Source organism: Ictidomys tridecemlineatus, chromosome 1, assembly GCF_052094955.1.
Source record: "Ictidomys tridecemlineatus isolate mIctTri1 chromosome 1, mIctTri1.hap1, whole genome shotgun sequence".
Lineage (NCBI taxonomy): Eukaryota > Metazoa > Chordata > Mammalia > Rodentia > Sciuridae > Ictidomys > Ictidomys tridecemlineatus.
The window spans coordinates 150,712,271-150,723,729 of NC_135477.1; the positions used below are offsets into that span (position 1 = coordinate 150,712,271).

The following is an 11,459-nucleotide window of genomic DNA, read 5'->3' on the forward strand; positions in this document are numbered from 1 at the left end:
TGAGTAAATATTTGTTGAATAAATCAAAGTCTACCTTTAATAGATACAACTTATTGGCACTAGCACTTCACATATTTCTTCCTTTTTTTTGTGTACTGGGGATTGAACTCAGGGGCACTTGACTACTGAGCCAGCCCTATTTTGTATTTTATTTAAAGACAGGGTCTAAGTTGCTTAGTGCCTTGCTTTTTGCTGAAGCTGGCTTTGAACTTGCAATCCTCCTGTCTCAGTCTCCCGAGCTGTGGGGATTACAAGTGTGTGCCACCATGCCTGGCCACTTCACATATTTCTAATCCTCACCCAGACAGTAATGTGAGGCTGGTGAGTTCCACTTGGTAGTGACGGAGCAAAACAAATGGGGTTTGCAGTTAAATACTAAGTATGAATCCTTGGTCTAATTCCAAGTAACTATGTGATCTTGGGCAAGTCACTTAAGGTAAGTGATATTTGGCTTCCTCTGGTTGAAAATGAAGGGGATGTCCTACTTTTGAGCTGTTGAGAATTTAATGAGATGTAAGTGTTTATTTGTTCAACACATTAGAGCTTTAAACTTGCAGAAGAAATAGAGACTCAGAGAGGTTTATTGACTTGCCCAAGGCCACTCATCTGAGAAGTTTAGGAACAGAACTATAAAACCATAATTTTCTAGTTTGAGTTACTTCAGGACAAGCCTCTGGCTGGCTCTAGGTTGTTTACTGAAACTACCACTAGTCACACTGCAAGATATGCTGAAACACTATTTGAGTGCCAGGTTAGGATGCTGGGGCTTGTATCAAGTCTGTATCTAAGATAAGTCCCAAGAGTTCTCCAAATTAAAGATTTACCTACAGATAAGGAGGAAGATCTGTTATAGTGTAGGAGAGGAAATTCTGGGCAGAGTAGAGGACCAAAGATATTTTTTATTCCAACACTCTGTATTACTTCTACCTTTAATTCATTTGGCTCAGTGAGCAATGCACAATCAACACCAAAGTCAAAGCAATCATTTCAGCAGATTTTCTGGCCTGGCACTCAATTTCCTCTTGTATAAAATGGGGATTATGATGACCATTCGAGGTTATGTTATAGCACATTGTTTACTATACATTTCCCTTTAGAGGGGGAGGGACAGAAGCACACTGGCATTCCTGGCTAGGACCTGTCCTCTTCATATCGCATGGTACCATGACTTCTCCCTCAGCATCATGTGCTGGGAGGAACACAATGTGAATCAGACAGGTTTTAGTTTGAATCACGGCCCTGACTCACCACATCACTTTGAATGTTGGTTGCCTATATCTGTAAAATGAGGGTAATAACTCCTTCCTTCCAAGGTTGTTATGAGGATAACATGAGAGAATTTGCTTTGCATATGGCCCACAACAGAAAAGAGGTTCAATGAATGCTATTCATGTTCAAGATGGTCATCACTATGTTCACCTGTTCAACCCGCTTATCACAATTTGAGGGGTGGGGAGGTGGAGCTGGGAGTAGAACCCAGAACCTTACATTTGCTAGTCAAGTACTCTATCACTACATCCCTAGCCCCACTCAGCACAATTTTTATTGATTGTTCATTTGCTTAGTTTGTCTCCTCCCATTAGAATGTAAGGTCATAAGAATAGGTACTGAGTCTGTTTTGGGGCAACCATTTGGGTATTCAATAAACACTTGGTCACCTAGTGAAAGAATCTAGTCCTATCTGGTAATAACCTATAGAGGGAGCTCCTGCTGCAAAATTGATGGTGTAAAGACAAGGGTTTTCAGGCTAGTTGGGGGGAAAAAAATCACACTTCTCTGTAGTCGGTTGTTACAGATCAGGAAAAGGGTACTCTTAGGGGACCACAACAGAAATCATCTATGATTCCCTACAAAATCCTTCAGCTTAGCTGATCCAAAGACTAGGGAGAAGCTGATGGAAGAAGAAGTTGATGGAAGAGGAGACACTTTTTCCTGTTAACTGATTTGTCTTATGTTGACTGAGATTACCAGAGTTCTGCTTAAACCTGGGACTACTTGGCTTTGTTCTGACTTAAAAAGCCTGGGCTCCTGCTGCAGACCTTTGAATTTCAAAAATGGTTACTCACTGGTTCTTGTGTTTGAAGCCGCTGACGTGAGCTTGGTACTGTTCTATGGAGTTCAGCACTATCTTACACGTCTTGCAGGGGTAGCCCTTCCCAGCTGAAACACACATCAAAATCAAGATATTTAGTTATCCAATAAGAAGTGACTAGGGACTGTTGCTTTTTGGAGGGAGTGCAAATGCCCTTCTGAGAACTGATGGGTTGGGAGTGAACAGAGTGGCCCAGATGAGAAACCCAGAGGCCACAGTGTGGAGGAGGTAGCCTGGGTGCCTATGTGCTCCCTATAGAACCTTATTTTCCTATGTTGCCAGCTCCAGCAAAAAGCCCACCTCAGGTGTGGTTGTGCATGCCTGTGATCACAGTGCCTCGAGAGGCTGAGGCAGGAGGATTACAAGTTCAGAGCCAGTCTTAGCAACTCAGGGAGGTGCTAAGCAACTCAGTGAGACCCTGTCTCTAAATACAATACAAAGTAGGACTGGGGATGTGGTTGAGTGCTCCTGAGTTCAACCCCTGGTATCAAAAAAAAAAAAAAAAAATCCCACCTAGACTGTCTGTTGAGTAAATGAAAGAATGACAGAACAAAGAGGTGACACTTGGTGTTAACTATTTTTCCTACCTTGACTATGCTAAGTGGCCTTTTTAAGTATGCCCTTTACCATGGACCTCCAGGAAGGTGCCACTTTTCTTGAGCTTGCAATAACAGTAATTAATGAGCATATCTGTTATGAAAACCCATCTGTCTTTTTACCTTGGGGCTCACAGATACCCTGTCTCCTTATCAGGGCTGCTCCAGTGACAGAGTGGCCTTCCTCCATATGACCTAACAGTAAATGAGGAGCCGAGATATTACTTGACTCCTGGTTCTATCTTTATGTGATTTGGCCAAATCCCTTCCTTACTCTAATCCTTAGCTTTTCTCAACTGCAAACCAATTGCATTACAATTCATAATCCTGGTGCTTACAATAAAATAGCTACTCTTTACCAAATGCCTGACATAGGCATGCATTTTATATAATGTTTACTTTGCATAATGATCCTGTAAGAATTATAACTGGGCTGGGGATGTGGCTCAAGTGGTAGCACGCTCGCCTGGCAGTGCAACCCGGGTTCAATCCTCAGCACCACATACAAACAAAGATGTTGTGTCTACTGAAAACTAAAAAATAAATATTAAAAAAAAGAATTATAACTTTATTTATTTATTTTATGGTACTAGGTATTGAATCCAGAGTTGCTTTACCACTAAGCTGTTTCTGGCTACTAGTTCCGTGCAGGGGTCAATACAGACCATGACTCTCCAGCAGCCACAAACAACGCCAGTCAGAAAGTGCTGGAGGAGACCCAGGGCCTCCCCAGTCCTTTTAATTTTTTATTTTGAGACAAGTCATAGAAGTGGCCTTAAACTTGTGATCCTCCTGCCTCAATTTCCCAATCTGCTGGGATTATAGGCATGTGCCACTGTGCCTGGCATAACCGTCATTTTGTAGATGGCAAAATTAAGCCAGAGTCACATGCCCAGGAGCACAGAGTTAGTTAAGTGGCAAACACAGGCTTGGTTGATTACAAAGGTTTACTGATTCTAGAATGCCAGGTGTTAACTGTTGTAAGACAAGCAGCTGTACACACAACTTGAAGGCCCCTATGGCTCTGATACCATTTGCTACCTTGAAGTCTCACAGCTTTGAGGTGAGGTCACCTAGGTTCAAATTTCAGTTCTACCATTTGTTACCTGTGGGACTATAGGCCAGTTACCTAACCTCTCTGAGATTTGTTTTCCTCATGCATACATAAGAGAGGCTCCTCTAAGACTCAGGTTCCTGACCTATAAAATGGGGTGGATATTAGTACCAACTATATAAGGTTATTATGATAATTTAAATAAAATTTTCTGGGCTGGAGTTGTGGCTCAGTGGTAGAGCACATGCCTAGCATGTGTGAGGCATTAGGTTTGATTCTCAGCACTGCATATAAATAAATAAATAAAATAAAGGTTCATCAACACCTAAATAAAAGTATCTGGCACATAGTGCTCAATAAATCTGAGCTTCCCCCTGCCTTTTGGTATTGGGGATTGAACTCAGGTATGCTTTTCCTCTGAGCTATCCCCAGCTCTTTTTATTTTATTTTTCGGTACTGGCAATTGAAGTCAGAGGCACTCAACCACTAAGCCATATCCTCAGCTCTATTTCATATTTTATTTAGAGATAGGGTCTTATTGAGTGGCTAGTGTCTCGCTTTTTGCTGAGGCTGGCTTTGAACTTGCAATCCTGCTGCCTCAGCCTCCTGAGATACTGGGATTACAGGTGTGCACCACTGCACCTGGCTTGTTTTTTGAGACAGGGTCTCATTAAGTTGCTAAGGCTAGCCTTGAACTTGTGATCCTTCTGCCCCAGCCTTCTGAGTCATTGGGATTACAGGTGTGTGCCACCATGCCAGGACCAAATGTACGCTTTTGTCACTGTTACTGTTTTACTCTTATGGGCTCTGTGAGTCATGCTGGCAAAGAGGGAGAGGCAGAAGGTATCTTTTTTTTTTCTTTCTTTTAGTTGTAGATGGACACAATATCTTTATTTATTTTTATGTGGCACTGAGGATGGAGCCCAGTGCCTTGCACATGCTAGGCAAGCGCTCCACCACTGAGCCACAACCCCAGCCCCCAGAGAGTATCTGAAAAGATTTCCATGGCAGCTGCAGCTCTTGACAACATAGACAATGTCCTTTACTCTAGCAGTTAACCAATGTTCCTAGTTACATTTGTTTCCTTTATATCTTCAAGCATACCTGGAAGACATATCCTTTTAAAGTATGCAAAGGAGAAAACAATTACAATAAGAATTTAAGTCCTTTCTAGACATTTAAGGTCAGTATCATGGTTCACCATCTTCAAGGAAAACACAATATAAGGGACTAGCAGAACTACTCTTCCCTCAAGGTCAGGGATGGGACCTGGAGTGGTGTGGGGTTGACCACCACCACTGGTGCACAGATTACAAAGCTCATTCTCTTTCTTTCTTTCTTTTTTTTTTTTTCAGAGCCAGGAATAGAACCTAGGGCCTCATGCATGCTGGGAAAGTGCTCTCGACCATTTAGCTACAATCTCAGTTCACAAAGCCTACTACCTGTTAAACATTAGACACCATGCTAGAAGTTTGTGTATTTATGTCTTTGGGTTTATATACCCTGCAAGTGAGATGGTTATTTCCATTTTCCAGAGTAAGAAGCATTCTTAGAGAAGTTTAGGGGTTTATGTGGAGTCAGAGCAGAACTTGCCCTCTGCAAAGCCCCTCTGGACTCTCCTGTGTTCCCTTGGAGGAACAAGATCTCAACACACTATTTACTTATCTGTAAGCTGCATTCAAATTATTATTTGGGGCAACTGTAGAATTTATTAGAACTTCTAAAACAAGATTTGCCCAGTATATACATTAAGTGAATTTCCAGTTGCTTGTTTTACATGTCCAATATTCTGGTTTACCTGTATGATTTTATGAAGTATAAGTTGCTAGAGTAACTTTTTTTTTTTGGTACCAGGGATTGGACTCACTGAGCTACATCCCCTTTTGTTTTTTATTTTGAGACAGAGTCTGGCTAAGTTGTTTAGGGACTTGCTAAATTGCTGAGGCTGGCTTGCAACTTGTGATCCTCTTGCCTCAGCCTCCTGAGCTCCTGGGATTGCAAGGTGAACCACCATGCCTGGCTCTAGAGCTGATTTTTTTTTTTTTTGGTGGTGCTGGGAATTGAACTCAGGGTCTTTTGAATGCTAGGCAGGCACTCTACCAACTGAGCTATATCCCCAGCCCTAGAGCTGATTTTTAAACATGGTTTATTTAGAAAAGACTATAGCAGAAGAATGTCACTTGTCTTAAGTCAATGGAAGTCTTTCTCCCATCCTACTTCCTTCTCTACTATTACCTTTCTTTCTTTTTTTTTTTTTTAAGTTGTAATCAGACACAATACCTTTATTTATTTATTTATTTTTATGTGGTGCTGAGGATTGAACCGGGGCTTCGAACATGTTAGGTGAGCGCTGTACCGCTGAGCCACAACCCCAGCCCTCTACTGTTACCTTTATTTTCTCTTGCCCTTTTTTTTTTTTAAAAGAGAGAGATTGAGAGAGAGATTGAGAGAGAGAGAGAATTTTTTAATATTTATTTTTTAGTTTTCAGCGGACACAACATCTTTGTTTGTATATGGTGCTGAGGATCGAACCCGGGCCGCACGCCTACCAGGCGAGCACGCTACCGCTTGAGCCACATCCCCAGCCCCATTTTCTCTTGCCCTTTACTAACATGCCTCTTGAAAGAGCTGTCTATACTTTTCTGTACTTGTTTCTCTATTTCCTTGTCTCTCAACCACTTTGTCACCTACCCATTACATACAAAGACATGAATAGTCTTTCTGAGGTCAATAGTGGTTTCCGTGTATCTTAATTTAATGGACAAAATGAATACTTATTAGGCCTCCTCATATCTGACAGAACTAGCAATTGTTCCCTTCTTCAAATTCTCTCAGCTTTGGCTTTTGACATTTGAATTTTCTCCTCTGGTTGTTCCTTCTCAGCATCTTTTTTCCATCTTCCCACCTTCCCTCCAGTACTGGGGATGATACCCCGGGCCTTGTGCATACTAGACAAAAGCTCCGCACTGAGCTACATTCCCAGCTGTGCTACCTTCTCTTGAACCTACCATTTAATACTGGCATCCCAGAGGGCTCCATCCTCTTTTTCTTTCTTTCTCTCATTTTCTTCTTTATTATTACGATTTTATTATGATTGAACTTGAAGTCACATGAGCACTAACAAGCTAACACTCCCCCACTTAGCTACCCCCCCATCCCTTTTAATGTTGAGAATTGAACTCCGGGCCCGATGCATTCTAGGCAAGCCCTCTACCTTTGAGCTACATTCCCAGCCCTTTTTATTTTGAGACAGGATCTCACTAAGTTGCCCAAGATGGCCTCAAACTTGTGATCCTCCTGTCTCAGCCTCTTAAGTAGCTGGGATTACAGGTGTATACTACAGCACTTGGTAATCTAAATCATTTTGTGCATATGTGTGTGTGTGTATATGTGTGTGGTGCTGGGAATTGAACCCAGGGCCTTGTGCATGTGAGGCAAGCATTCTACCAACTGAGCTATATCCCCAGCCCTCTAAACCATTTTTAAGTGTATAGTTTTGTGGTGTCAAGCACACTCACACTGTTGTTCAAGTAATCTCTAAAACTCTTTCATCTTGTAAAACTGAAGCTCTATACCCATTAAACAACTCCCCACTTTCCTTTGCCCCCTGCCCCCACCATTCTATATACTTTTGTTCCCATGAGTCTGATTACTCTAGATGCCTCACTTAAGTGAAATCATACAATATTTGTCCTTTTGTGACTGACTTATTTCATTTAGCATACTGTCTTCAAGGTTCCTCCATGTTGTCGTCAGAATTTCCAAAGGGCTCAATCTTAGATCCTCAGTTAGATCTCTGTCTAAACTCTGTAAAGACCTGGGGTACATGCCTGTAATTCCAGCCACTTGGGTAGAAGGCTGAGGCAGGAGGATCATACTTTTGAGAACAGCCTCAACAACTTACTGAGACCCTGTTTTAATATAAAAATCTTAAAAAGGGTTGGGGATGTGTCTTGGTGATAGAAGGCCTCTGGTCAATCTCTTGTACCGAAACAAAAGCAAACACCAAAACATAAAAACAAAGAAAAAAAAAAACTCAAAATGAAACAAAACAAAACCTCTATAAGGGATTTCATTTATTCCCCTGACTTGTAATTATTATTAGGCTAAAACATGACATTATCGATAGTTTCTAACCTATAGAAACAGTGACTTCATGTGGCTCAACCTAACATAATAAGAAGAGAAACTTTTCTTTCTTTCTCTATCCTTTGAGCTCCAGAACTGTATGTCCAACTGCCTCTTCAGTATCTGTGATGTCTCATAGGCCTCTTAAGCTCAAGTTGACAAAACATAGTAATGGATCTAATATCTTAAGATTACATCTGGGCACCACCCTTCTTACTTTCCTTCAATTCCCATTGGCAATTTTACTTTCTTTTTTAAAAATTTTTTTAAAGAGAGAGAGAGAGAGAGAGAGAGAGAGAGAGAGAGAGAGAGAGAGAGAGAGAGAGAATTTTTAATATTTATTTTTTAGTTTTCGGCGAACATATCTTTATTTGTATGTGGTGCTAAGGATTGAACTCGAACAGGAGAGCGCGCTATCGCTTGATCCACATCCCCAGCCCGGCAATTTTACTTTCTATGCACCTCTTGAATCTATTTAATTCTGTCCACTTGTCCACTGCTACTGTAGTCCAAGCTCCTATCTTCTCTAATATGAACTTCTACTAGGTTCTGGTATTAGAGAGAGATCCATGATTGTCACTTATCAATATCAGCAGTATCACCTTGAATAAGTCACTGAGTTTTACTTTTATTCAAGTGGAAAATTCATACTTATTTACAGGAATGCCATAGGGATTAAATTATAATGCATATTTTTATTTTCAATATAATTTTTACAGTTACAGTAGTTTGATTCATCCTGACGAACTCATACATGCATGGAATTAAATTTCAGTTCATAATTCCCCCAGCCCTCCCCCCTTTCAAGAAGGACTGTATTTTTATTTGACCTCAACTACAAAAAAAAAAAAATCAAGCTACATAATGCATATATTAATATCAAAAAGGGACATGAGCTTGGGCTGGGGATGTGGCTCAAGCGGTAGTGCGCTCGCCTAGCATGCATGCGGCCCGGGTTTGATCCTCAGCAGCACCACATACCAACAAAGATGTTGTGTCCGCCGAGAACTAAGAAAAAATAAATAAATGTTAAAATCCTCTCTCTCTCTCTGTCCCCCACCCTCTCTCACTCTCTTAAAAAAAAAAAAAAAAAAAAAAAGGGACATGAGCTAGGTGCGGTGGCACACATCAGTAATCCCAGATGCTCGGGAGGCTGAGGCTGAGGCAGGAGGATCGAGAGTTCAAAGCCAGCCTCAGCAACTTAGTAAGGCCCTAAGCAACACAGCAAGACCCTATCTCTAAATAAAATATAAAAAGGGCTGGGGATGTGACTCAGTGGTTAAGAGCCCCTGGGTTCAATCCCTGGTGCCAAAAAAAAAAAGAACATGATACTTAGGTTTACTTCTGTTTACTAAAACAAATGTATTAATTTTTATATGTGCCGTGTAGGACAAGACTATTAACATTATAATTTAATGAATGTACAATAAATGTCCACATTTTAATAATAGGATAGGGTCAACATAGGGTCATGATTTTCAAGTAGGAGTTCAGCTTTAGAAACTCATGAAGTACTTTATAGCTCTAGATACTTAGTTCTTTTTAGCTGTGTGAGATAGTGCACAACTATAATCCCAGTGACTTAAGAGTCTGAGGCAGGAGGATTGCAAGTTCAAAGCCAGCCTCAGTAACTTAGCAAAGCCCTAAGCAAATTTTCGAGACCCTGTCTCAAAAAAAAAAAAAAAAGGCTGGGGATGTGGCTCAGTGGTCACGCACCAATGGGTTCAATCTCTGGTATCAAAAACAAGTTTTTTTTTTTTTTTTGTAGTTACCAGAGGCTGCGGGATATGAGGAGTTACTGTTTTTTTTTTTTTTTTTTTTTTAAAGAGAGAGTGAGAGAGGGGGACAGAGAGAGAGAGAATTTTAACATTTATTTATTTTTTCTTAGTTCTCGGCGGACACAACATCTTTGTTGGTATGTGGTGCTGCTGAGGATCGAACCCGGGCTGCACGCATGCTAGGCGAGCGCGCTACCGCTTGAACCACATCCCCAGCCCTAAAAACCAGTTTTTTAAAAAGGAAAATTCCAAGTCAAAAAGCAAATCAAGGGGCTGGGCTTATAGCTCAGGGGTTGAGTGCTTGCCTCCCAAGTGTGAGGCACTGGGTTCAAGCCAACACCATAAAAAAATAAATGAGGAAATAAAGATATTGTGTCCATCTATGACTAAAAAATACTGAAAAACAAAACAAAAAACCAAAAGTCAGGCACAGTGGTGCACACCTATAATTCCAGCTACATGGGAGGCAGAGGCAGGAGGATCACAAGTTCAAGGCCAGCCTCAGCAACTTAGCAAGACCCTATATCAAAAAAATTAAAATAAGGGTTGGGGCTGGGGATGTCGCTCAGTGGTAGACCACTTGCCTAGCATGCATGAAGCTCTGGGTTCAATTTGCAGTAACAACAAACAAACAAAAAACAATTTAAGATCAAAACAAAAGGTTTTCCCAGAATAGTGGGAATTTTACACAATGAAATGTCTATTCTGCAGGTATAAATCAAACAATACAAATATAAAATCTATATCCTATCTATTCCAAAATATCCACACTGCACTGAACAAAGTGTCAATGTCTTTAGAAAGGCCACAGTATAAACACTGATTATATTTATGTCTCCTAGACTGAGTTTTCAGATAATTTATAATCTTCTACCTCTTCAAATCTGAGTTCTTTTGAAAATCCATTATGCTGGAATGAATGTGCATAACATTCTTAAATCACTGTTATCTGGGCTGACTGCCACATGCATCTAGAGCTGATAATAGGTAAATTAGTTTTAGACTCGAATTTATTTCAAATAAGGGGAGAAGGAAAGGAAAAGGAGGGGGAAGAAGAGAAGGAATAGAAGAAACTTAGAAGGGAAAGAGAAAAAGAGGTTTCTCTAAAATATTTTTCTCTGTGTATTTTAAACTTGAAATAATCAGCATAGGACTGTAGTCTATGTAGGCCTAGCATACACAAGGCCCTGGGTTCAAAAGCAAAAAATAAAAACAAAATATCAAATGCATAAAATGAATATTCCATTCATGGAAAGTTTTAATTTTAATAAGTTATTTCTGAGGTTAGAAGAGATATCTTTTGGTTTGAACAACAACAACAACAAAATCCTCAAAAGCACCAAATTTAAGTTATAAAAATTAAAACTAAGCCTTTGCATAAGTCTAATATTCTTTACCTAGCAAGTCCTCTTTGGACTGGACACCAGGATATTTATAATCTTTACATTGTATGACTCTAGGAACCAGAATCTATATTCTGCAAATTGGGGTCAATATTTTCTATTGAAAACATTGATACTATCAGGTGTGGTAGTGCACACCTGTAAACCCAGACACTTGGAAGGCTGCAGCAAGAGGAATTGCAAGTTTGAGGCCAGCCTTGGCACCTTAGAAAGACCCTATCTTAAAATAAAATAAAAGGGCTGGGGATATAGCTCAGAGATAGGAGTTCCTAGGTTTAATTCAAAGTGCTGCTAAAAAACAAAACAAAACAAAACAAAACCAATGTTACCTTTTTGTCACGAAAGATATAGAGTCCATTTTCAGTTTCCACACATTCATGAAGTAACTTTCTCAAGTTCTCTTAGTGC

The 11,459-nt window shown here is 40.3% G+C and overlaps 1 protein-coding gene across 6 annotated transcripts in view; it reads right to left on the reverse strand.

Moving 5' to 3' along the window:
* Znf346 (zinc finger protein 346) overlaps positions 1–11,459 on the reverse strand; it is a 52,519-nt gene that overhangs the window by 883 nt on the left and 40,177 nt on the right. For 3 of the 6 annotated variants that reach the window (XM_040272508.2, XM_021731586.3, XM_005333161.4), the window contains one exon: positions 2,067–2,160. The exons of 1 other annotated variant lie outside the window; for it this stretch is intronic. In XM_040272508.2, coding sequence (XP_040128442.1) covers positions 2,067–2,160 — 94 coding nt within the window. Of the gene's footprint in view, positions 1–2,066; positions 2,161–11,380 lie in introns of all 6 variants that reach the window. 2 more of the 6 variants (XR_002484791.3, XR_013438723.1) reach the window with 1 other exon arrangement.